A 27,461-nucleotide genomic window follows, 5' to 3' on the forward strand; every position below is an offset into this window, starting at 1 on the left:
ATATCATTTTGGACTAGAATCCAATTAAACTCTACATGAGTATTTTAAAAGAAGGGGTATTCTGCTAACCTTGAGAGTTAGAGAAGATGAAAAACTGCCTGAAGAGACTAAAAAGTTACAGAGATTGGTTGGGTTGGGAGAGACTTTAAAGCTATACATACAAAAGTAATGAGAGTGGCTTCTTAAAGGTTTGAAGAAGAATCTGGTTTAGTTGATTCACAGATCACAGATATATAGCAATAAGAATAGCTTCATGGTTGGGTGTGGTGGGTGCATGCCTATAATCCCAGCAGCTAGGGAGGCCGAGATAAGAGGATAGCAAGTTCAAAGCCAGCCTCAGCAACTTAGGCCCTTAAGCAACTTAGCAAGATGCAGTATCAAAAACCAAAAATGGCTGGGGATGTGGCTCAGTGGTTGAGGGCCCCTGGGTTCAACCACTGGTACCAAAAAAAAAAAAAAAAAAAAAAAAGAAGAGAGCTTCTTCATGCCTAGGATGGATGTGTGTAGTTTACCTAAGTAGGTATACACATATACATACACAAGCAATTGAGAGTGAACTTGTAGAAAGTCCCTCTCTAAAATGAGTATATGTAAATATGTCTTAAACTTCAAGACATATTGCTACTTAAAATTCTCTCTCTTCACTTCGGTTATCTCTACTTCACTTCATTTATTACATTTCACTTTATTTTTGTCATACCTACCGTATCACTAATACATTATTTATCTTTTTCATTTTAATTAAATTTTAACTAAAGGCAGGATTTACTGGAGGCCCAGCCATCACCTGGAAGTCAGGGGGACATGGCAGGAACAGGGAATTCCTGTGCCCTACAGGCAAAGCCACTGTATAAGGGTGCACAGAACCAGCAAAACCAGTCAAAGCTGGGGCCAAGGAACTTTGGTGTTAATCTTTATCAGTACCTCACTATCTTCCTTGATCTTTCCTTTCTACTCACAGATGGAGGAGATTGATTCAAGCTGCCTGGTATTTTACTATAGCCCTGGTGATGTCCTTGATGACCACTGGGGCAACTGACAAAGACTGCAGGAATGGGGGTGGGGGTGGGTTCCAGAAGCTCTGGACAGCAGGGCTTGGTAGGCATGAGGACATAGGCAGCAGCACTGGCATCCAAAGAAATGACAGGAATAGCACAGCACCACTGTAGAGCAGGAAGGCAGGAACCCCCACTTGCAGTCCATGCTCAGAGAGGAGGATAATCAAAGGCCACACGTTACATGGAGAAAGGACGCCAAACCCAGGAAGAGCAGCTTCTTCTTACCTGGGTGGCAGTCATGTGATCACCTCTTTTAATAGAGTTGTTTTTTAGTTAGCTAAGCCCTTGTGCCAAGCAATATCAATAAAATGAGTTTGATGTTCTCTACATATTTTATATATTTATATATAAATTTATATATTAATGATTATGTATTTTTCTAATATATATCAAAACAATTACATGAGTGATTAAATAAATATCTTGTGTGCACTTAAATGCAAACATCACATTTTGGAACACTGGCCTATAGAACATAATATCATCAATAAAAAGATTGTAATTACTGATATCAAGTTATTAGAAGAAAAATGGATGGCATGTGAGAACACTTTGTAAACTGCACCGTACTTTATATATCCACACACACACTACAGTTTTCCCCCTGCTGGATTTTAAAAGCAGAGTACAACAAATTGTTTCTGTGTTGGTAAAGGGGAAATCCTGACAAGAAGTTTAAGTTCTTATTTGATATATGTGTATCTGGAAGGCAAAATAATATAGCACTGAGTTTCAAAAAATTAATAGGAAATCAACATTTAAAGGAGAAAAATACCTTTGTAGTTGTAGGATCCTATCACTTTAGCACATAGGGCACAGAAAAGCTGCTTTACTGTGAAATTAGGATTTTCTATTCAATAGCAATTTGAGATAATGTAGCTATTAAAACTAATACCAACTTTACTATTAGGAATTTATTACTTTAAGGCAACTAATTCGATAGCTTTCTATTTCATATGGTTAATAAGATATTGCCTGAATTAACTTTTTTTTCTCTGTGATTTGTTATGGGTAACTTTATTGAATGTAAGTGCCTTGGAAACTAATGGCATTTTAAAGAATACACAAAGGAAATAGGACCTTAGTCCTTAAAAGCATATTAAGAACAAGAACTACAACAAAAATAACATGAGTAATCTAGGCTTTAACTGTTAAGTGAAAAGATGTAAGTGATTCATTCTACCGGTGATGGTGGAAGTTACCATGCCTTTTGAATAACTAATATGGGCTGGGGTTGTGGCTCAGTGGTAGAGCGCTTGCCTAGCACATGTGAGGCACTGGGTTCAATCCTCAGCACCACATATAAATAAACAAATAAATAAATAAATAAATAAATAAATAAATAAATAAAATAAAGGTATAGTGGCCATCTACAACTAAAAATAAAAAATGAAAAAAAAACACGAGGTTTGATGAATTATGAGAGACTGCACAATGGGAAATGGACATTTTGGATGCTATTTTATCTACTGCTATTTTATTAGCTGAATCCTTTTTGGGGGGTGGGGGGCTGGAATCTTTTTTTCAGCCACTTTCTGATATATCTTAGCACTTTGTATAGCATTCAGTAGGTGGTGGTCAAAAAAACAAAATATCAGACCTTATGATAGTATGTAGATATATGACTACATGACTGGTATGATCCTACATCATGTACAACCAGAAGAATGAGAAAATTAGACTCCACTCATATATGATGTTTCAAAGTGCATTCTACTGTCAAGTATAACTAATTAGAACAAATAAAATAAAAAATAAAATTTACAAAATAAGTTAGATTATCTTCACTCTTCTTCCAATTCATGACAAATCTTTACAAAATTATTAAGAGATTAGAAAGTAATATTAAATAAATCAAATGTATTTTTTCCCACTCCACTGCACTAGATTCAAAGAAAATACAGTGATTTTTATTTCAAAATTATTATTATATGTGAAAAAAACTAATATACTAATTTTTGGAGTTTTTCTTTTGGTCTTAAATGTGCTGATCTTACTTCTCAATTATATTATCAACTAAGGATGACAAATCATCTAGTTTTTATTTTGTTTTGTTCCTGTTTTTGAGATACTGGGGATTGAACCAAGTAACACTCTACCACTGAGCTACATACCCATTCCATTTTATTTTGAGATAGGATCTCATCAAGTTGCCTAGGCTGGCCTCAAACTTGTGATCCTCCTGCTTTAGCCTCCTGAGTAGCTAGGGTTACAGCAGTGAGCCATTGTATCTTGCTCATATAGTTCTTTTGCATGGCAGTAACTAATTAAGTGAACTCAATAAAATATATCTCAATATATTTTAATACTCTGGGTTCTCTTTAGAATTTACTACTAAAGCAGAGTTTATTATTAGGAGAAGGACACTATTTTTCTTCTAGTCTCAAAGGCTTTCACTATATGATTGTTTGATCTATCTCCTTTATGAGCTGGATATAGAGCACAAATTATTATCTGCATTTACAGTTAAAGAACTTGCAGAAATTGAGGCTGGTAAGTGGTTTAGCACCCATCCTGCTTAGCTACATCCTTATGAAGAGAATTTATATCCACAGATTTTTAAAAGGAAAATTAAAGAAAATAAAGCATGAAAAGGAAGCAAGGGAACAGGATTTCCAATAGATATATCTCCCTTTTGAGATGAAGCTGCATAGGGTTTTCCTGGGAAAAATAATAATGTTTTAGAGCAAAAGGGCCTGCCAGAGCCAGTTTCATTGTTACTACATTTAGTCATAACGTGGCTGTGCTGGGAACAACTGAGAACAGGCCAGTTCCCTATTCCTTGCTAGGATGTATTAGATGTAAATAAGACTTGTTGGTTTCAACTTCTTCTTAGTCTGAAATACATTCTCATAAATAATGCTTCTGCTATCAACACCAAAGAAAGGGCTATCTAAATTAATAAGTAAACATCAAGAGTGCTTGAGAGTTTGGTTAGAAGAGGGTTTAACAAGTCCAAATATGAACATTGCCACATTATACTAATAAGCTTGCCAAACACCTATTTTAAAAGGCCTTTTCAAATTCGAATATCCATCATTAGGGATAAATCTAACCAATTCAGACACTATAAATAAACAAACAAGGTCTATTTTTTTTTATACAGAGTACATGATACATGGGAAATAAAAGAGAAGAAAATGAGAAAAAAGAAATCCAATCAGAGGTTCAAGGGGTCAAAATATTAAAAGAGTTTCCTGAAAAAAAGTTCTTTCTCTATAAGTTGTTTGACTAGGATTTTATTTCTTTCCTACTCCTTATCTGGAGAAGACTGAAGCCAGTCACACTGCCAACAATGGCCTCTCTTTTGTGCTAAGATACAAATGGAATTTGCAGGGGACAAAGGCCTACAGAACAATCCCCACAAAGAAATCCTCTAGTTTTGGGAAGAGAAAAATTCCCCAACATAATTTGCAATTAAAATATATAAAGGAATTAGTCTTAAAAATGTGCTGATTATATAGAACTTTAGAAGATTCATGGGAGTGAGATGAGAAATACAAGCAAGAAATGGCAAGATAAGTAATGCAATGAGTAAGGACATAAGTTCAAAAGAATGAACCATCTGGGTAGAAAAAGTCTTAGAAAAAACCCAGAAACCTGAACAACCAAAATCCAGTGATTTATTCTTCAACTGATGTGACAGTGGAAGTCACCAGCAAGAAGATGAATATCTAAAGCTGTTCTAGGTGATCTCATTGTGGCTGTAATCCACTTCATGTCAATACATCACAGATACTCCCTAACGCCTTAATGATTGTGCCACAGAAATTAAATTTTTAAATTGTTTTTTGGAGACAGTATGCAATTACATCTCTCATGCATCCACACAGCCTTATATTTACTCACAGGAACATTTATTCTACACTTACGTGAATGGTATGTTTTCCTATAGTAAAAATATTGTATGGAACAATTGGTTCTAGCCAAACAAACAAAAGGCTACTGAATTATATTATTTATAAACAATCAGCCTGAGTCATGGGCCCTGGGAATTGAGGACTACATGATTCAGGAAGAATGAATGGGTGGGCAGAATTTTAATTTTTCTTTTCTTTCTAGGGCTGGACCTAAGTCAACTTAAAAAACAAAACAAACACAAAAACAAAACAAAACAAAACAAAAACCACGACAGATCTTTCCATGTCCTTTCCCTGTCTGCCAATCTTATGTTCTTGTATCTATCTCCTATCTCATCCTTAGTGTCCTCTTGAAACTCTAAACCTCCAGGTAGATGTTTCACATGGTATTCCGTTTCTAAAATTACTTATCTTTTCGTTCTTCCCCTAATACATAATCACACTGTTAAAAGTAGTTGATATCAACTAGAAGCTAGCACAAAAGCAAGGTAAAAAAAACTAATTCACAAAAAAGTGTAAATGATTGATAGTCTTCTAATATAAAATTATGTTTATGTGAATACATGTGTGTATAAATACACATACATTTATATACAAAGATATGTACACTATATATAAAGGATATATAGGAATATATGTATTTTTCCTTTTGTTTAGAGGAAAATGTCTATTAAATCAAATGAATTGGTGAAAATTTGGAAAATATAACAAAATAAAAATGAAAAATTTAAGCCTGAAGAAAAACTTTATTATTCAAGAAAGAATGATCGAGTAGGAGGTTCTGCCCAGAAAGTGTGCTCCTCAGCGTTAGCCTAAGTTGATCATGATTTTTTCACCCCCCTCCTCTGCTTCTGATGTTCCATTTATTTCTTCTTTAAATAACTAGTGATATAAGGGCAAGGGGCTCTGATCACAGCAGAGTGAAGGTAGAAACTGCCTAATTAGTATGTGCCTACCCATAAAAAAGCAAATACATGGGAGAGATACTTTGGGATTTTATTTAAGTCTCCTTACCCAGTTATTTTGCTACATAAAAATTTTTGTCATATAATTCTTTTAATCACATACTCTCTAGTACTTATAAAGTATAATTAGGTTTCAAATAATCCAATGATTTTATCTAAAAATATTTTTAGATAAAAATAGTTACACACACCTTTAAGTTTATTAATTCATTTCAAAGGATGAAATATATAGGGTGACTCAAAATGTAAGGAAGAAATGATGAAATTCTTAGCAAATAAATAAGAAAAAACTTGAAAACTCATATTAAGATTGGTGTGACACTAACTGGGTTTAACAGTAATACAAGGGAGCTGCAAATGTTTAGAATACCTGTCAACTGCTTGTGTTTCTCTTTTTATCCTTTTTTACTTTGTCTCTACAGGGGTTTAGTTGTTTATTTTTCTAGCCACTTCCAGGAAAAGGCAAATGGGACTTGGTATTTCTATAGGGAATTGGGGGGTGAAATGAGGAGTAGTTACTTAAAATTCTCAGCTCAAAAGGTAAAATTTAATTCTCAAAGCTTAAGGAAAAAAATTAAGGAATAATTTCCAGATTTTTACAACATATATTATGATTGATTTCACCTATAGATTTCCTACTTTATTTATTTATTTTTATTTTTTTAGAGAGAGAGAGAGAGAGAGAGAGAGAGAGAGAGAGAATTTTTTAATATTTATTTTTTTTTAGTTTTCGGCCGACACAACATCTTTGTTGGTATGTGGTGCTGAGGATCGAACCCGGGCCGCACGCGTGCCAGGCGAGCACGCTACTGCTTGAGCCACATCTCCAGCCCCAGATTTCCTAGTTTAAATGTGTACTTATTCATTTAACATTGTAGATCTGTTCTAAGTGCAAAATGAGGTAGCTGCTCTGCTGCTTGTAGAAAAGGAAAGGCCTCCTGAGTGTTTGCTAGAGTCTCCTAAGGGTAATGAGTCAAACCACATTCTGCTGTCTCACCTAACCAGAAACCTCCTAAACTTGTCATTTTCTCCTTCCATTTAAAGGTTGCAGAAAATATTATTAAGGGGAAATCTTGTTTATAATGGGATTTGCTGATGATCCCCCTCCCCTATTGATTTACATATAAAGTCCAAGGTTTGGACCAAGTAGAAGCCAAACCACTCCAGTATGTGTCCCTACCTGCTGTGTCTGTTGTCTCTGAATTGCTCTCACTTTGGGAACAGGGCTCTCTCTGGAGGAAGAAGACTGCTGCCGGGACCGGCTCCCATTCTGCACAGGTTCAGCCACCAGGGCTGCAGATGCCACTGACATGCTCCCGGTACTACGTAAGGATGCACTGTGTGGCAGGGATGGGGGTGCTTTGGCTCGGGCTCCTAACCCGGCCTGGTCCATTTTTCGGATTTGGGCCTGCCCAGTACTGTTTTGACGTGGCAGAGCAAGAGGTATGTGTCTGTCTGGCATAGTGTGCCGCCGGGAGAAATCTTCACTCTGAGTGCTACGTTTGGTAAAATCTTCCATGCTGCTATTGCTGGGTCCACTGAGTTTGAAGTCTTCACTGTTACTTTGGCTTCTAGAACTGGCAGTGCTTAGGTTCTCCAAACTAGAATCTACAGAGGCCTTTGGCATTGCTGGAATTGGGTTATTGAGGTGATAGACAGGGTTCTGGAATGACAAGGGCTGGAGACTTCCTGGTTGGTTCAAGGCTGGGTGCAGGGGCCTTCTTACTTGGGGGGCACTCTGGGGAGTGCTCTGACTTTCCCGCAGTTGTTTGATGCTGGCCACCTGGGTTATGGAAAGCTGACTTCCTGTCAGGCGCATAGGCACATCAAGCATGATGGATGCATGCTCCACCTGAGCAGTATGAGTGTCCTGGAGGTCCATGAGGGAGATGCTCCGACCATTAGGAAGGCTGCTTTCCTTTTCATCCTTTTCAGAATAAGTCATACTCTGGGAGGAGGCCTGCTGAACAAGCAGTAATGTTTTGCCTCTGAAATAGCTGTCTGTATTTTCCTGGCTTGGAGATTTTAGTTTATGCAAGTCACTGTGGATAAGGAAAGGATCCTAGGTTACTCTTGAGAGCAAATTCAACATAGTTAAGATTCTTTAATTTTGGAAACTTTTCTGACGTTTTAGAAGCTCAATATGGACACCTAAACTTTCTTTAGAAATTCAGGTTTCATCATTACAATTCTTAGAATAAAATCTAGCATTTTTACTTTTTCTTTAAAGGTAGAGAATACTACCCCATCACAATCTTTAGTTTTTACTAGAATTCCAATAATAATCCACTTGGATTTAAATCCTCCAATTTATACTTAGTTCCATTTAAACCTTCAAGAGAAGCAGCTGTGAGTAGATAACCAAAGGGTCCCTGCTAAAGGAACAAACCTTGCCAATTCGGAATAGAAGTCTAAGCAACAAAGTTGTATGTACCTGTCTAGTTGACACAATCAGCTATAAAATGGCTTTAACTGGTGGTCTTTCAGAGTTTTGAGTGCTATACCACACAAAAACATCAATTTCATAAAAACCCTAATCTTCCATAAAGCACGATATAGATTTTGAATGCATTTACTGAATATAACTCTATACTATCATTCTAAAAAATGTTATCCTATCTTGTGCTTTATAACAATTGGATTTATCTCAAATGATTTTCTTTAATTGCTTATAAACTTATTGCAAATTCAACAAATGAGTCAAAGAGATTTCTGCTAAATTTAAACTTTATCTTTCTCTGAGAGTAGTACAAACACTCTCTTGCATACCTGTCAGTGGGGTCTTCAAATATTTTCTGCAGCCCAGAGGAGAGGCTTCCACTGACGTTTGGACTAGAGTTATGCTCAGCGAAGCGTCTCAGTTGCTGTTGTATTGGCGTAGGATTAGTCAGGGACTTAGTAATATCAGCAAGAACACGAGGGAGAGGACCCAGTTTTGCCACGGTCGCCTGTAGGAAGGAATTTTCACCCTGATTGGATAATAAGCATTGTGACATCCACCACAGATTGTTTTTGGGACAACGATGCCCATTGATTGGAGGGGTGTAGGTTGAGGGAAGGGTAGGTATTTGCATATGGGAGTGGCAGGTTCATAATGCATTGTTATGGAGCAGCGAAATCATGGCGTCGAGATGAATGGAGGAGGCGAAACAAGGTGCAGCAGACATTGAGGAAAGAAAGGAAATAGAAATTAGGATTATGCAAATAAAAAGTCATGCTCAAAATAATCAAACTATTGCCATTCCAACTAAAGTAGGCATGCAAAGCGAACTAAATCTTTGAGTAGCTAACAGACCAAGGTGGGGAAGGGGAGGGGAGGAACCAAACACCTTCTAACCAAAAGGAACTTTGAGACCAGAGGACTGGCTAGTGTGATGAAACTTCCAAAGAAAAAGGATCATGTGAGAAAAGAAACTCATGCTGACATACAAGATGCTGCATACAGGGATCCAGAGCACTGCAAGACATGCAGTTAGTTGATACTGCCATCTGCTATCCTAGTCAATCTTGGGAACCCTGACCCATTCCCAGCTGTTTCCATTAATAATGTAATTTCCTTTTTATTTAAACAATGAATAGGGGAAATTCTGTCTATGAGATATTTACTTTTTAAAGAGACTAAAAAGGAGAAAGTATGTTTATGTATCAAAGCCTGTTAAAAAGACTTTGATCTTGAATAAGCCAGGACTATTCACAAGATAACCATACATGCAATGAAGTTATTCAATAAAGAAAAAGTTTTCAGTATTTGCTTTATCTATCTCAATCTTTTTTTTTTTTCTTTAGGGAATTTTTCTCATGGGGTCTTATGGGGTCATCTCAACTGTTAGTTTTACATGGCTGCCTTTGGGTGTTCTTTATCTTTTCAACATTCAATAGACTTTTCTGAATGAATTTAATGAATGCCTCTGAAGAATCTCTTTACTTGCTGAATAATGTTGAACCATGATTCATAATAAAGAAATTTACCCTCAACAGAGCTGCAACTTAAAATATAGCTTGCATTTCTAAAAATGAAGAATAGGTTCTTGAGAATATGGAATGGTTTATTGTCTTCTAAATGTTTTAAGCACCAGTGGACACACTTCCATTTATATTTCCTCAGGAAAATGATCTTTGTTAGTAGGTTTTATTCCTCTCTAATTTTTATTAATATAACATTTCTATAATTAATAGGAAAATGGAGGAAAACAATTCATTACAGAAAAATAACTTTTTTTTTGCAATTACTCTAACATACTACTACACTTTTTCTACTATAAGCCTGTTCTTTTTTTGTCAAATTCCAGAAGAAAGAAAATGATTCGCATGCTTTACATTTACTTATTAATAGAATAATTAACACATAATAACATTCTTTCTGTCAGAAAATAAGTAAATAATAGATTTATATATTCTTAATTCATATCTGTAGAAAAAATAGGATTTTCATACCCCATAAGACTCATCACTAATAACTATAAACTTAAACTTCTAGAATAAAAAAAATTTTCATAGGTAAAGCTATAAACATGATAAACAGCATTTCCTATGTCTGTCCTTTTGTTAGAAATTACTAGAATGAAATTTCATATCATTTTATACATGATAAGGATGTATATATCAATATTTGCTATTAATTTCTAAGCAAGTTTCAGATATGTATTATATATTAATTTATAGAAATATATTTCATTAACTCAGTTAATTATTTTAAAAATGTTAATGATTTCATTACTTTCTAGAATTTCACGGCTGCAGATCACAATATTTACTCAGCAATGATAACCATTTGCTTTCTGATATCTAGGGCAAAAGGTTGCTTTCAATTAGCAGAAAGGGTAGTGTTCTCATTCCAGAATTCAGATGCACCGAACAGATGCACTATCTCCCAGTTCCCATCACTCATCCAGCCTACTTTACCTTATCAAGTTGGGAAACTACTTCCCACAGTAAGGAATGCAAAACTGAAAGCTCTCGGCCCAGATCAATGTAACCATCAAAGCCTGGGGTGTTTGAGATGGTGTCTGGATTAGAAATCTCCAAGAGAAAGCGCTTCATTCCACCCCATTCATGTTCTAAAAAATCATTCATGAATGCCATGTATTCCTCTTTGTTACCAAACCTGACACAGAGAGTGAGAAAATGAGAAAGAAAAGAGAGATGATCATTTTAAGTTGACTTTACACAGAGTTATAAAATTTAAAAAAAAATTGTAGAGATAATAACTCATTTTGTTTTTCTGTAAATGAGAGTACTAAAATATATTTTTCTTTTTTTTTTTTTTTTGAGTGGTACTGGGGATGATAGAACACAGGTCCTCCAACATGCTAGGAAAGTGAACTATCACTGAGTGACATTCCCTGCAGCCTTAAAAAATCTAGTTTCTTAGTATTTAATATATACCAAAAAACTGAATAGCTTTCTATTCTCACTATAGGGTTAAGCCTAGACTCATTTCCCCCTGCTCTGGTATTTAAAGCTCTCTATGATATAGCCCTTATTTATTGACTAAATGTTCACCAGTGTAAATTTTAATATTGATTGTTTCTTCAAAGTTTCCTAAATACATTATACAGTATTTCACTTCTTCCCCCTTATCCATGGTATTTAGTACAAGACCTTCAATGAACCCTATATATACTATCCTTTCCCCCATACATATATAACTATGATAAACTTTCACCTTTTCACTTAAACACAGCCTCTATAGCTTCTCTTTAGCATCTCTGAATTTCTAACATCAAAACTCTTGTTCTGTTAAGTAAAATAAGCACTATGATACTTAGACAATCTGACAGCCAAGATGGTTACTAACAACAAGTTGGTAGCAAATACAACATGAATACACAGAACAAAGGTATGATTCATGCCCTGTGTGAGACAGAGCTGGACAGCATGACATCTCCTTATGCTACTCAAAATGACATTTAATTTTAAACTTATTATTTCTGAAATCTTTAATTTAATATTTTTGAATCATCGGTGACCATGGGTAAAACTAAAACCTTGGAAAGCTAAATCTTGGATAAGGGGAAACTACTTATTCTTTTTCTTCTTTAAGCCTTTGGTTGTGTTCATTATTTCTACTAAATAGGTTCTAGCTATCTTCAGAGACTATTTAAGTCTATAAAAAATTTGTTCAAAAATAAACTAGAAATAATTTTTTATCAGAATTAGCTCAAATATGGGTAAGTATGTTATATTTCTGCTTTGGCTTATATACAGGGTACACAAAATTAAAATAGTGGACTTATAAAAAAATTACAATTTATACTAAAAAATCCTGTTTCATTAAAGTTTTAATTATTTTCTTCAATATACTACTAATAGAAACTTGTTTTTAAGCCTTAATATTAAAAACATCTATGATCAATTTTGCAAGTGTGAATTTTTAAAACTTATTTTCAATGAACTATAAAACAATACAAACTTACTGAAGAAAAAGTTAAAAACAATGAAAAATGTTTCATTTTTCTTTCTTCAGAAAGATAAATTATGGGTACATCCATTTACCTACTAAAACATATCTGCTATTTACATTTAAGTACAATTATAGTCTCCTAACTTTTAAAAAAAAATTTTTAAAAAAAAGGTTAAAATATACAATGAACACTATATATCTTTCATCTACATTAACCAAATGTTAAAATTTTGTCAAATTTGCTTTCACTCTTCTATATATATTATGCTATTTTTTGAACTATCTTAAACTAAGTTACAGACATTATCACCTCTGAGTACTTAGCATCATTTTATTCAGAAAAAAAGGAGTATCACTATATAAGCCAATGCCATCTTCATACTAAAACTTTAAAAACATGATTTATGAATCATCTACAGTCCATATTTAAATTCTACCAATTGTCCCCCAAAGAACGTTTACAGATTTTTTTTCAATTTAAAATCCAAGTTTTGGTCTGGGACTGTGGCTCAGCAGTAGCACACTTGCCTTGCATGTGTGAGGTACTGGGTTTGATTCTCAATACCATGTAAAAATAAAATAAAGATCTATCAACAACAAAGGGAAAAAAATATAAAAAAAAATCCAAGTTTCAAGTACTGTGTTTATCCTCCTTTGATCTACACAGTACCTTTTCATCTTTTGCATTTTCTTTTTAATTTTTTAAAATTTGTTCTAGTTAGTTATGCATTTTCTTAACATTATCTTTTAGGAAACAGGCTAGTTGTTTTGGACAATCTAACCACAAAATTTATCTGACTGTTCTTCCTTAGATTCTTGTGTTTTCATATTGCTAGAATTATAACATATGTATCATGTTATATCGTCCTTTTTTTTAGTACTTTTCACTTAATTTTATCTTCAACATTTTCCATATTTTTGTTCTTTGAAAACAATGTTTTAAGTGGCTATGAATATTTCATTGAATGTGTATACCATGGTTATTTAATATTTACTTCCAATTTTTTGCTGTTTTTCAATTTTTATTGATAATCTGGTAATAGGGAGTAATGAGGCTCATCAGTCTGATGCAAATTTTAGGACTCATGTTATTTTTTTAAAAACCATGTGTTTTTAGAGTGGTTATGGTAGGTAGCATCACCTACTTGGCAAAGTTGGCCAGGTTCTGAATGACCTTGGCAATAAGAGTTAGAGTCCGAGATGTACGGTCATCAGGATACTCTTGCATAAGGTTGAAGAGACTGGGAGACATAATGGCTGGGCAAAGAAAACGGAGAAACAATGAGGCACTAATGAGCCGCTCACTGATGTCTTGCTTGCCTCGGTTCAGGCACTGCTGTTTCCATGATGCAAACACTTCTTTCAATTCACGAGGGAAAACACTGGGGAAGGAAAAAAAAAAAAAAACCTCTAAATACAAAAATACCATAACCCATGAAAGCACAAATGTTCCCACTCTGACTCAGCCCACCTCTGTATTACAGTTAGGCTATAAGGATGACCTAGGAGACACGCAAAGATGAGGATCTGCCCAATTCACGGCAGAGAGGTGGTGAGGAAGTCACAGAAAACCAGATGGAGACTGAAAACTGCAAAACTTTGAACTAATGTATATTTAGTTTTGCAAAAAGGGTAAATGTCATGAGACTCCTGATGAAACCATCTAGTACAGCTTACTGTAATCTCTCTAAAGATTGTTCATCAAAAATCTTCCACAATCTCACCAATTTCTGGGGGTACAGCAATGACTAAAATTCATGAACACAGCTATTCAACATTAGTAAATACTTTAGAAAGCTAGAAAAATACTTTGGGGTTTTAGAGGATGTAGAATTAAAATTATGGGAAAGATTATATAGATAGTTCAAAAGTACTTCGCTTATGAACTGTTAGAAGAAAGGAAATAAATATTTTTATTTATATACATATATCAAATTATCCCCAAACCAGCAAGACAAACATCAGTGCCCACATTCCTCAATCTCAAAATTGGCCATTCTGAATACTTATTTTTTCTATTAAAGAAAAATTGAAATTTTTATTACTATAAAATTTGAATATTTTCTGCATTTGAATTTAGTCTTTATCCATTTTGTGGAAAGTGGCTGTTTTTAATAACTCATGCTATTTATATTTTACAGATTTAGGCAAACGTAAATCTCCACTTCTAAACTTTATAATTGAGATCTGAGTTTCTTTCAACAAAAACAACAAAAAGGTAAACTATGCATTGTATTCTGGTTTTCTTTAACAGTTCTTTATTAAAGAAGAGTGGAGCTTTCAAGGATACTTGAGGTTCAGGCTAGTTATAACAATTCTTAAAGGTGCGCAATAATTCTTACAAAATCAATATGAAACAATTTTTATATCAAAATTGTTAGTACTAAGGTAAATGAAAGCTTTTAAAAACTGTGAGGTCTGCTGAAGCATACCATCCTGGATGGGTATTTAAACTCCCAGTGAAGCACAGTGTACTAGGTGGTCAGCATCCTTCTAGTTATTTGTTTTCTTCTTCTAATTTTAACCTTGAGATAGCACCGGAGAGGTCAAATGTTAACCCTTCATGAACTCCAGAAGGCCTTCTTCTGTCCTGTTTTCTATGCCTCAAGAGCAACTAGCAAAATGATGTTTATTTTAATGGTTGAACCCTTTGTACACTCCCCTTCAAGAAGTAATATTTCTCGTAGGCTGTGATGGTGCATGCCTATAATCTCAGTGACATGGATGTAGAGACAGGGGAATTGCAAATTCAAGGCTGGCCTCAGCAAGGCCCTGTCTCAAAATAAAAAATATAAAAAGGACTAGAGGCAGTGCTCAGTGGTGAAGTGCTCCCAGGTTCAACTTCAAATCCCAGTACCAAAAAAGAAAAAAAAATGTTTCTCAGCATTTGCTTCTCAATGGTTATCATTAGTGTCTATGGATTGAACTAGGATCTGTTTTTCTCTTGTGTTCCCCAATGTTCCTCTCCCCAAATCCCTTTATTTTCAATATTCATGCATTCTCAGTGGGCAAAGACATCAATGCAAATTTAACATTAATCATGTTTGTGTGCTAAGGACACACAGATTTTTCAGTAAAATTAATTGTGGCAAAGCTAAAAAAAAAGGAGAATATCTGCTTAAAATGGAGATTTATATTTTAGGAATATATTAAAGTAACTTTCAATTTTTCCCTTAAGTCCTCCCTTTGTGATGACTTTTATATGAAAAAATTTAAGTTCCATGAGCAAGGGTCTACCATGGACACCAGCTCACCAGTATGAGTTGATGATCTTGCAGAAAGCCAGTTCACAGCACATTTTTAGGTTGCTTTGATGGTCTATCAGTTCACTAGATGAACATTTGCTGGGGTCCACTTCACAGTTCTCATCCGATTCATACAAAGCTTTGATGAACTCCCCTATTTGAGGAGAAAAGATGACAGAAAATATAACTATATTTAGTATCTTCCTGAATAGGATAAAAGGATTTAGGATTTCTGTCCTAAAATCTATAATGGGAATTTTTTTCCCTCAGACTTCATATGGGAATCACAAAAGACTGCTCACAAAAGTTCACTGTTTTGGAACCTAATAGTTCTCATATCCCACATACCATGTTTATTTTCTTTAACCTGGAAGTAGAATAATAGCAACTACTAACATCATCAATATAGTATTTATAAAAATAGTAACAATATGACTTTAAACAAGGTAGTTATCTTTTACTAGAACCCATAAATTAGCAAAAACCTGTAATTTGTTATAAGGCTACCTTTACCAGAGAAACTAATTATCATAGAAAAACAACCCGAGTAAGATTGAATAGCCCACCTAAGTAAGGTCATAGGGGCCATGTGGGTGCCAAGTCTAACCCTAACCCCAACTCCAAGCCCACAGAGGTAAGTGAGGCTCTCTAGACTTATTGCTTATAATGGGGACAGTCATTTAATCTGGCAAAAATTATAGCAGGTCCCTTTTTATATACCCTAATGTTTTCCCATAGAAATTTAGCTTAGAAGCCCTTATACCACCTATCCCATATAAAGCTACACCTAGTATTCTCCAAAAAAACAAATCATTACCTTACCTGTTCATCCTCTACTACATACCATACCTGTATGCTTCTAGTGTTCCAAATTTTATACTGTTTTGTGCTTATTTATTCATTTCTGTCTCATTTCTAGAATGAATACGTTTGGAGGTTAAGAACAAGCTTCGAATCATGTTCAAATCCCTATCACCTTGAATAGCTCTTGAAGCATTCTAATTTTAACTTTGAGATAGCACCAGAGAGGTCAAATGTTAACCCTGCATGAAACTCCAGAAGGCCTTCTGGAGCTCAATAAACATTTTTTTTTTTTTGGGGGGGGGTGTACTGGGGACACTTGACCACTGAGCCACATCCTCAGTTCTTTTTGATATTTTATTTAGGGACAGGATCTTGCTGAGTTGCTGAAGCTGGCTCTGACCTCACGATCCTCTTGCCTTAGCCTCCCCAGCTGCTGGGATTACAGGCATACACGACAGAGCCTAACTTAAAAAAACATTTATCAGAGATGGCAGGATGTATTCTGGTTTTCTTTAACAGGTCTTTATTAAAGAAAAGTGGAGCTTTCAAGGATCCTTGTATTATTTGAGGTTCAGGTTAGTTATAACACTTCTTAAAGGTGAGCAATAATTCCTACCAAATCAAGTAGCAGTAGCAATAGGAAACATTTTTATATCAAAATTGTTAGTACTAAGGTAAATGAAAGCTTTTAAAAATAGCTATGACAGGATGGTAAATGAAAATTTGGAAGAAACATGCTTAGAGAATAAGAAGCAAACTGATACTCAGAAAAGGTGGTGATGAGAGACAGAGGTTTAATTTCATTTTGTTACATATGGATTTCCAATTTTCCTAGCTCCATTTGTTGAGGAGGCTATTTTTTCTTCAATGTATGTTTTTGGTGTCTTTTTCTAGTATGAGATAACTGTATTTATATGGATTTGTCTCTGTGTCTTCTATTTTGTATCACTGATCTACATGTCTATTTTGGTACCAACACCAGGCTGTTTTTGTTAGTATTGCTCTGTAGTATAGTTTAAGGTCTGGTATTGAGATGCCTCTTGCTTCACTCTTCTTGCTAAGAATTGCTTTGGCTATTCTGGGTATTACCCTGTCCACAAATCAACTCAAAAGTAGATCAAAGACATGAGAATGGAGACCCTATGTCTAATACAAGAAAAAGTAGGCCCAAATCTTCATCATGTTGGCTTAGGACCTGACTTCCTTAACAAGACTCCTAAAGTACAAGAAGTAAAATCAAGATCCCATAAATGGGATGGATTCAAACTAAAAAGCTTCTTCTCAGCAAAGGAAACAATCAATAATATGACGAGAGAACCTACAAAATGGAAAAAATCTTTACCACACACACACATCAGATAGGGCATTAATCTCCAGAATATATAAAGAACTCAATAAATCCAATACCAAAAAACCAAATAACCCAATCAATAAATGGGCTAAGGAACCGAAAAGACACTTTATAGAAGAAGAAATATAATCGATCAAAAAATGTTCATTGGGTTGGGGTTGTGGCTCAGTAGTAGAGCGGTTGCCTAGCATGTGTGAGGTACTGGGTTCAATTCTAAGTACCACATAAAAATAAATAAAATAAAGGTCAATCAACAACTAAAAAAAACTTAAAAAATGTTTATCATCTCTAGCAATTAGAGAAATGCAAATCAAAACTAAGATTCCATCTCCCTCTAGTCAGAATGGAAATTACCAAAAATACAAGCAATAATAAATATTGGTGAGGAAGTGGGAAAAAACATACACACTCATTCATTGCTGGTGGGACAGCAAATTAGTAAACCACTATGGAAAGCAGTATGGAGATACATCAGAAAACTTGGAATGGAACCACCACTTGGCCCAGCTATCTATCCCATTCTTCGGTTTATACACAAAGGATTTAAAATCAGCATACTAGAGTGATGTAGCCACATCAATATCTATAGCAGTTCAATTCACAATAGCTAAACTATGGAACCAACCTAGATGCCCTTCAACAGATGAATGGATAAAGAAAATGGTACGTATATACAATGGAATACTACTCAGCCTTAAAGAAGAATAAAATTATAGCATCTGCAAGTAAATGGATGAAACTAGAGAATATCATGCTAAGTGAAATAAGCCAATCCCTCAAAACCCCAAGCCAAATGTTTTCTCTGACAAGTGGATGCTGATCCATGGTGGGGCAAGGGGATAGGAAAGAAACTGGTTTGTGTTGAGGGGTATGAGGGATATGGGGCTGTAGGGATTGGAAGGATGGTAAATGAGACAGACATTTATTACCCTATTTACATGTATGATTACACTACTGGAGTGACTCTGCACCATGTACAGCCAGAGGAATGAGAAGTTGTGCTCCATTTGTGTAAAATATGTCAAAATGCATCCATGTATAACTAATTAGAACAAATAAAAAAAATAAAAAAGAAAAGGTGGCAGTGCATAGAAAAAGTAAAGGCTTTGCAGCCAGACACATTTGGGATCAAAATCCTGGATCCACTACTTAGACTAGGAAGCCTTGAAAATAATCAGAGCCTAACTAGGTGCTTAGGTTGTTTAAATGTAAGTTTGTGTCCAGAATGTTCTATGATGTGTTCTTTATGAAAAGCATTAATTAGTACCTAGCACTAATATTTCATGTGTTAGGAAAAGGTTAAAAGGTATGGATATAGAAATCTGCTTTTATCAATTTTCACCAGGGTGAAAATTGGACCTTTTGAGGGACTTATTTCATGTGTCTCACAGATGGTATTTCCTGTGTGTCATAGGACACCAACATGAATCACTTCAATCCGGTAGGTAAAGGGGGTTAACAGATGGAAGATTTAAACCTAAATGAGGCAGAGACCATGCAGTAAAGAGTAATGCTTTTATTAAGATAAATGAAGGCAGGCTAAAGAACAGGTTGACTGGCAATATCAATTCCCTCTGAGAATTTTTCAAAGACAGACGCATCTATTTTTTTGTTCAAGGTATATGAAATATAACAAAACTTTGGGAAGAAGACAATCCAACCCCTGTTTTGAATAAGGTTGCCAATTGTTTCTGTTTATGTTCTTAGAAGCAGCAGCCATTTTCAGCAACCTGTTTCTTAGATAACAGATAAGGTAGCAGAGATCTTGGAGGGGTTACCTGAATTTCTTCCCGTGTTTACTGAACTATTTTCATGCCTCATTGAGTTAATCAGATATTTAATTATTCACTGTCATATCAAAGGACTTGTATCCACAATTCAATTTGGAAATTATTTCACTCAGAAATCCTGTCCCACTTTGATTTTTAGAATATGAATATCTGATTTCAAAGGAGGTAGTCAACAAATTTCATCCCTATGTCCATCGAATGGATAATATTGTTTGAGGTATCTCGTTGTTGATTTGTATAAGACAACAGAAATTAAAGTGAACCATGACATATAATTTATGATTGTAATAAGCTCTTTATGTAAATGAGACTAATAATCTTTCAGTACCTTTCCTAATGTCAGTGAAAATCCATCTATTCCTCTCATCAATTACTATTAGACCTTAAACTGCAGTATGCAACTAGAGTTGAAGATAAGTAGGAATGTTCTCTACTGTTATCTAGGACTTAGTGTTTCCCTGGTTTTCTTTCTTCATTTCTTTCTTTCTTTGGCATTCTCTCTCTGATCTTTTGGATTCTTCTTTCTTCTACACCATAAACCCAGAGATCTGTGCACTGTGAGATCTGTCTTTGGCTCATGTGTTTTCCTGCTCTGGTAACCTCACAGATTCATTTTTCCCCTTCACATGGGTAAGTTAGGTCCAGATTTCCAACAGCCAGCTAGACAGATGTCCTGGCTTGCTTTCTTACCTAAAATTCCTGAGATTTCCTACCAGAACTTCAAATAAAAATTCCTCTCTTCCAAACCACTATTTCTATAATTTCTGTTAAGAATCTCATCATACCCCTCACATTCTCAAAGGTCCAGAATTCTAGATAACACTTGATCCTTCCTACTTCCTACTTTTCCATGAACTGAAAAAGCTGCCAAGTCCTATCAGTTCAACTTTAACATTTCTCATATCCATCTTTTCTCTATTATTATTTGCAGAGATTGCCTCATCACAATCTCATTATTTCTTGCCTTGCTTATTACAATGGCTTCTTATAGTTTTTAAAATATTTTTATTTTAGTTGTACACAATACGTTTATTTTGTTTATTTATTTTTATGTGGTGTTGAGGTTTGAACCCAGGGCTTCGCACATGCTAGGCAAGCGCTCTACCACTGAGCCACAACCCCAGCCCCAGGCTTCTTAACTGATTTCTGCATTAAGTTGCTTTCTTTGTCGATCCATCTTACATTAATTTCATTGAAATTAATCTTACATTAATTAATCTTACAATAATTTCATTGAAATTAATCTTACATTAATTTCATTGAAAATAACATACTCAAAACTTTCAGTTGCTTTCTAATGATTCCTACAAAATAAACATCTTTAATTAGGATCTGAAAATACTGGCTCTAATTATTTTCTGATTGTTTGTTGTTGTTCACTTATCTCTTTCATGTCCTTTTGCCACTTAATGGTTTATTCCGTAATGCCTGATTCTTTCACCTCTTTTTTTTTTTTTTTTTTTGGTACTGGGGATTGAACCCAGCAGTGCTTTACCACTGAGCTATATCCACACTCCTTTTTTATTTTTTATTTTGAGACAGGGTTTTGCTAAATTGCTGAGGCTGGACTCAAACTTGCAATGCTTCTGCCTCAGTGCCTCAGCTTCCCAGAAGCTGAGATTATTGGCTTGTGTCACTACGTCCAACTCTCTTCTCTCTCTTTTTGTTCATGCAGTCCCCTCAACCTCCCATGCTAATCCCTGTCATTGCTCTTGCCCAAAGTATGTTTTACAACCTTCCTACCATTCTAGGTAAACACACACCATAAGGGAAAGTTTACAATTCTGTCAAGTTGAAATTAATTTTAAAAAATTCTTTGAGAAAACAGGATTTCTCTTTCTTTGGTTACTGGGAAAACTCTTATTTCCTATATTGTAAGATCCTTAAGAATAAGAATCTCCAGTCACCAACATACCTTTACTAAGTGTAACAGAAATGAGGCACCAGAAATGTGGCTAGTGCAAATTAAAATTTTCAGTAACTGTAAACTATTCACTGAATTTCAGAATATGAAGAATATAAGATCCCTCATCAATAATTTCTACATTGATTAGTTAAGTTATATTTGAATACAATGAGTTATATAAAATATGCTGTTTATTTAACCTGCTTCTCTTTATTCTTTTTATATTGACTACTAGAAAATTTAAAATTACTCCAAAAATGAATATATTACATCACTCACTTATGGCTCACTTCATGGTTCTATAGGCCAGCAATGGTACACACCACAGAGCCCAGACGGTACCCTACTTCTAATAGTTAATGACTGAGTTCATGACCAAGTCTGAAATAAGTGAGCAGCCAAGCCAGTAAGAGCTAATAATTGGACAAAAATCTGTTATGTTAAAAAAAAATCCATCTGGGTGTGGTGGTGGCACATTTATAATCCCAGTGACTCAAGCTGAGATAGGAGGATCACAAGTTCGAGGCCAAAGTGGACAATTTAGTGAGATCTCCTCTCAAAAAAGAAAACAAACAAAACAGAGGGTTGGGATGTAGCTCAGTGTAGGGCACCACTGGGTTCAAGCCCCAGTAGCACAAAAAATAAGCCAACAAGCAACAACAACAGCAGAAAATTCTAGACCTTGAGGTCAGAAATTTGGAACTATAGTCTGGCAAGAGTTTCTTCAGTTTTGATTAGAGGTTTGTTATGCATGATAACAAATGTTAGGCTAACTCTTTTTAAGAATTAGGTTATATATTTGTACTATGATTTAAAACTCACCACTTGGGGGAAATAGGCCACCTCTCGTGTAGTAATAACACCCACTAATATTGTTATATGTAAAAATCAGGAACTTAGCTGCATATACAGAAGGGCTATTTCCACCCATACAGTAATAAACTGTTTTCCTGAAGAGACTTCTCACAGCTGAAACTAAAACCTTAAAATTCTAGTTAGCTAAACTAAATAATTTATCTTATGAGGGTGAAACAAGTTAAAACTGAAAGGGAAAGAAAACAGATATTTTCCTTTTCCATACCCAGTGCATCATGAAGATACTGTTGTCCCACTAATTTGAGGTATTCCTCAATGGATTTGGTGGCAATGGTGTTCTCTCTGAAGATCAAAACATCGTGCTCTCCACAACGATCCACCTCAGACATCACCAAGTCGGTCAGAAAATCCTGGGAGAATAATGTTCAATCAGGCAGAAAGTAACTGAATAAATAATATACATTAGAAGAGACTAGCAAAATATCTGACATCCTGGAATGCAGCTCTAAAACTTAAGCTACCAGATTCACTGAAAAGAAAAAAGGCACTCAGGAGAAAAATCTTACGTATCACTACCCCTAAGTTTAGAATTTCTTCAGAGATTTTCCATTGTACTTTTGAAAAAGATCATAATTCTAAATGCAATCTGTCAGTGTCTATATTTCCTGGTATCTATTTTCCAGCCTCATCTACCAGGAATCTCTACATTCTGTTCCAGCATTACATCAGGGGCCTTTTCTTCCTTTCTCTTCTTTCTCTCTCTCTTTCTCTTTCTTTCTTTCTTTCTTAAGGTCCTTTCATAACACCAAATCTTTCTAAATATAATGTTCTCTTTTCACCACAAAGCTTTACAAATGCTGTTCTCAGTTCTGCTCCACTCTCACCCCCATTGTCATAGAGCTAATTCCTGGGATCCTTGGGCTCTTAGTTTACACATTGTTTCCTCAGTGAAGACTTCCCTTACCAACACTGCTCCTACGCTTCCACTAATCAGGTCTCCTTGCTCCACACTCCTATAGTAAGTGCTACATATCTTTTTATCCTCTGTACTTCTCATTGCAATCTCACATTTATTTCTGTAATCATATGTTTTCATATGATTCATGTTTTCCTCAGAAAACTACAAGCCCCATGAGGCCAAGGATAGGGTCTATTTTTGTTCACCAGCATATCTCTAGCACCTAACAGTTTGTGACATATAACAAATGTTCAACATATAACATCAAATTGGCTCACAGTATCAACATGGAATTTCTTGAATTCATCACTTGAACTCACTTTCTAGGCTAATTACCCATCTGTCTGCTCAATCACCCATTCACCCACCCATCTACCCATCCATCCATTCATTCATCCATCCATCCATTCAAAAGGGCATGAGAAGAGGGCTGGGGATGTGGCTCAAGAGGTAGCGCGCTCGCCTGGCATGCGTGCGGCCCGGGTTCGATCCTCAGCACCACATACAAACAAAGATGTTGTGTCTGCCAATAACTAATAAATAAATATTAAAAAAAAAAAAACAAAAGGGCATGAGAAGAAATAAAGCCCTGAAATAACAGCCTCTTCCTTCCTCAACAGTCTTAAAAGAACCTAATGCAAAATTCAGTGTTTATTATTGTTCAGTTGGAAATGTGATAACATCAAATATTGTAAATGTTAATATTTTGGGGATATTTCAAGGGCTCCCAATCAAAAGAGGGAATATGCTGATTTATAAAATTAGACATTTTAAACATTAATGCAATTTATTCTGGAGCAGGTCAACAATATATCAAGAATGGTGGACTTAGGAATCACCTTTAAAACTTATGGTAAGGGGCAAAATGAACTTTTAATGATGATGGCAACATTCTGTGTCTTGATTAGGTGGTAGTTTCAATAGGTACATAATCTTTCAAAACTCACGGAACTTCTGCACTTAAAATGGGTGTCATTTATTGTATATAAATTGTATATTATTTGTTTAAAAAAATCTCATGTACATCTTGAACCTTCAGCAACAAAGAAGTACAAAAAATAGATCCATAAAATTTCAGACTCAAAATTTCAATGACACCTCACCCCAACTCTTAAACTTTTTTTTAACAACAGAAAGCTCAATATTTTGAATCAGTAAATTTAACCACAAAAATTATAATCAGCAAGAAGATAATCAGTTAAGAACTAAATATCTAACATATTGATACATTCTGACTTATATCAAGAAATTTTAATAGCACTTTATTTTACTGTTTGGTTCTAAATAAATCACTGTAGGTGTGAACATCTATGGATTTAAAATATAATCTTACCATGACCAGTTTGCTTATAATACCTTGGAGACTCAGCCCAATTAAGATTTAAAGGTCGAAGAACATAAATGTGCCCAATAGGTCAAAGACTCCATTAACTGGTTGTTGTTCTTACAATTAGCATATTTCTTTTTTTTTTTTTTTGAGTTTTACTTTTGTATGGGTTAAAATGAGATAAGGCTATTATGAAACAGCCACCAACTGTATAACATCCCTTGGTATTTTTATCCCAAATGAAGATTTTAATCCCATGAGTACTCTTGCTAACACCCAGCATGCTTCTTGAATACCTCCTTTTGTGCTTAAGGGCTATAGACATCCATTAATCTTAAAATATAGTGGGGAAGAAAACACTGTATGACACTTTAGAACTAAAGATAAGGAATCTGAACACACTGTGGGATTATCATGTCAATCATACCATTTATTTTACCAGATAATAAAGAGCTGGTTATGGCATCTGCCTTTCGTGAAAATGGACTTTTGAATATTTATTGGTTCCTCCATTTTATATTTTAAGTTTTATAAATCCTATATTTTCTGAATCTAAGAACTGCTAATAGGTTCTTTCTTAACTCTTATTTCTCCCTTTCTTTTGTGACCAATAACAATGCACATTTCTCTAATTTGGATCTCCTCAGCATCCATATCTTCATCTCTTTGTAGAGGTTAGAGAAAAGCTTTCAGGTACAGGTAATGCAATTTCCCTTTTCCACTTACCTTGGCTCTGCCAGTACTTTGAAGAATGTGCACTAAGGCACAAGCCAACTCCTCTTTATTTCTCACACTAATTACTGGCTCTAGGACAGAACACAGCATGGTATAGTTGCTGGTGACAAATTCTGCAAATTCTTTGTATTGCTCCATAGGCAGAATGGTGATAGTTTGGAAACGTGACTTAATCCGAATAGAAGGTCCCCCAGTCTTTCCTTTGTTGGGTGTAGGTGTACTCACTGGATACCACTTTTCTACAAATTGGCGACCAGTCACGCTGGCAGTGGGGATGTTGACTAGCCCTACATAATTATTCTTGTCCTTTTTTTTCTTTTTTTCCACATCCTTATAAATGTGAACTGTGATGCTATGAAGAGGTGGAAGGCTGTAGAATTCAAAGTGTTCTCCCCAGAAAATATTGTCTGCTTTGGTCTTGCTGGTTGTACGAGCAAAGAGGGTATCATCAAGGCACAGTTCACAGAAATATTTCTTTTTAGGGGCAAGATCCTTGGCTTCAATGATCCATAAACGGAGAACATTTTCAGCTCTTCTGCAGTTGTCCTAAAAAGAGGCAACAAAATTGAATTTGTGAGCTGATATCTCAAAAGAACATTTTCCTCTTAAAGTGATGCCGATCGATCATATACTCTATTAAGAGTAGACAACAAATAATGAAATTATTTGCTATCTCATTACTTTAAGATAACAGCTAGCTCAAACAAGAATGTCTTAGGGAACCACATATATTCTATTTAACTTGTGATGAAAAAATTATCTTGTAATAGTAAATTCTCATTTAGCCAAACTAGTAGCAACTGGACTTGTTTCTATAAATATAAAAGAGATATGTAGTTAACAAACTTGTGTTCTAATTTCACTTCTATTATATACTTGTTTCTGACTTGGGCAGGTCACTTAACTTTTCTGAGTGTTCTTATCTACACTGGTAAGATCATAACAATAATATGTGCAGTAAAATTATTTTTAGACTGAAATGTCATAACATGCACATACACTTAAAAACTGTTAAGCTTTATACAAATTAAGATGTTATCACTACAGCTATCTTCTATCAATTTAATGCTTTCAAAGTGGGTTTTTTAGACACTCAAAGTCACTATTACCTTATTTGGCTGAACTGTCCTTCGAAGGTTTTCCATCCACTTATCTCTCTCTGAAGCAGAGTTACAACTGAAGCATTTACTTCCACTTAAGTAGGTGACCTTCAACATAAAGATTAGAAATAAGAAAAAGAAAGTAAGACTCTTTTTTTCCTAGTTATATCATTTAAGAGTTAGGGATACATCTGAACCTAAAATACTGCTAAAATACTAAAATGATCTTTGTTAGTGGAAGTTCATTATGTCTAAATCTATACCTGCCTTTTGACTTGTTCTCGAGGTAGCATCCACACCTATTTCCAGGTATGGAAACAAAGGCTATTTAGAATTCAGCTGACCTAGGTTAAGAAAATTCAAAATAAAAATATTTTAGGCCACATCTTAAATTATCTGCAAATGAGTAGTCTCAATTCTGTTAAATAAGTTAATAAAAGGAAGAGAGTTTCACAAAACAGTTTATCAGCTTTCTCAAATCTTCCTTTGCTATAATATTATAGATTGCTACTAAATGAAATTAAAGAGAGTGAATAATATTGTATTACTGTCTTTGGAATCCATTGCTCTTCTATAATTCAACCAGCTAGTTGATTTCTAGTCATTTATTAGGTTAACCTGACCACTACCATAACTATCCTTTAAAAATGAAACATCCTGGGCTGGGGTTGTGGCTCAGAGGTAGAATGCTCACCTCACATGCATGAGGCACTGGGTTCGATCCTCAGCACCACATAAATATAAAATATTGTGTCTACCTATAACTAAAACATAAATATTAAAAGAAAAAGGGCTGGGGTTGTGACTTAGTGGTAAAGTGCTTGCCTAGCATGTGTGAGGTACTGGGTTTGATTCTAAGCACCACATATAAATAAATAAATAAAGATAAAGGTCCACTGACAACTAAAAAAAAATTAAAAAAAAAGAAGAAATATCCCATCTATTTGCCTACCACCCAACACTGGGCTTAGTATACAGTCTGTTAAACTGAGTTCCATAAATAAGGAACATTTCAATGATTTTTATTAAAAAGAACATTAATAAATGACCTGCCCAAATTGCTGAAGTTTGCTCACACATTAACTCAATCTCAGGTCATAATCATGTAAATCAAATTAGATTACATGTTCTGATATGGCAGGT

At 34.9% G+C, this 27,461-nt stretch overlaps 1 protein-coding gene across 4 annotated transcripts in view; it reads right to left on the bottom strand.

Annotated features, from left to right (window-relative positions):
• Rasal2 (RAS protein activator like 2) overlaps positions 1-27,461 on the bottom strand; it is a 346,050-nt gene that overhangs the window by 17,674 nt on the left and 300,915 nt on the right. For 2 of the 4 annotated variants that reach the window (XM_026388446.2, XM_026388445.2), the window contains exons 7-14: positions 26,328-26,426; positions 25,210-25,764; positions 22,464-22,608; positions 15,541-15,685; positions 13,432-13,668; positions 10,786-10,987; positions 8,653-8,831; positions 7,064-7,925 (exon numbers count right to left, since the gene is read on the bottom strand). In XM_026388446.2, the coding sequence (XP_026244231.2) occupies positions 7,064-7,925; positions 8,653-8,831; positions 10,786-10,987; positions 13,432-13,668; positions 15,541-15,685; positions 22,464-22,608; positions 25,210-25,764; positions 26,328-26,426 (2,424 nt within the window). Of the gene's footprint in view, positions 1-7,063; positions 7,926-8,652; positions 8,853-10,785; positions 10,988-13,431; positions 13,669-15,540; positions 15,686-22,463; positions 22,609-25,209; positions 25,765-26,327; positions 26,427-27,461 lie in introns of all 4 variants that reach the window. The other 2 variants (XM_026388444.2, XM_026388443.2) reach the window with 1 other exon arrangement.

Source organism: Urocitellus parryii, chromosome 9 (assembly GCF_045843805.1).
Source record: "Urocitellus parryii isolate mUroPar1 chromosome 9, mUroPar1.hap1, whole genome shotgun sequence".
Classification (NCBI taxonomy): Eukaryota; Metazoa; Chordata; class Mammalia; order Rodentia; family Sciuridae; genus Urocitellus; species Urocitellus parryii.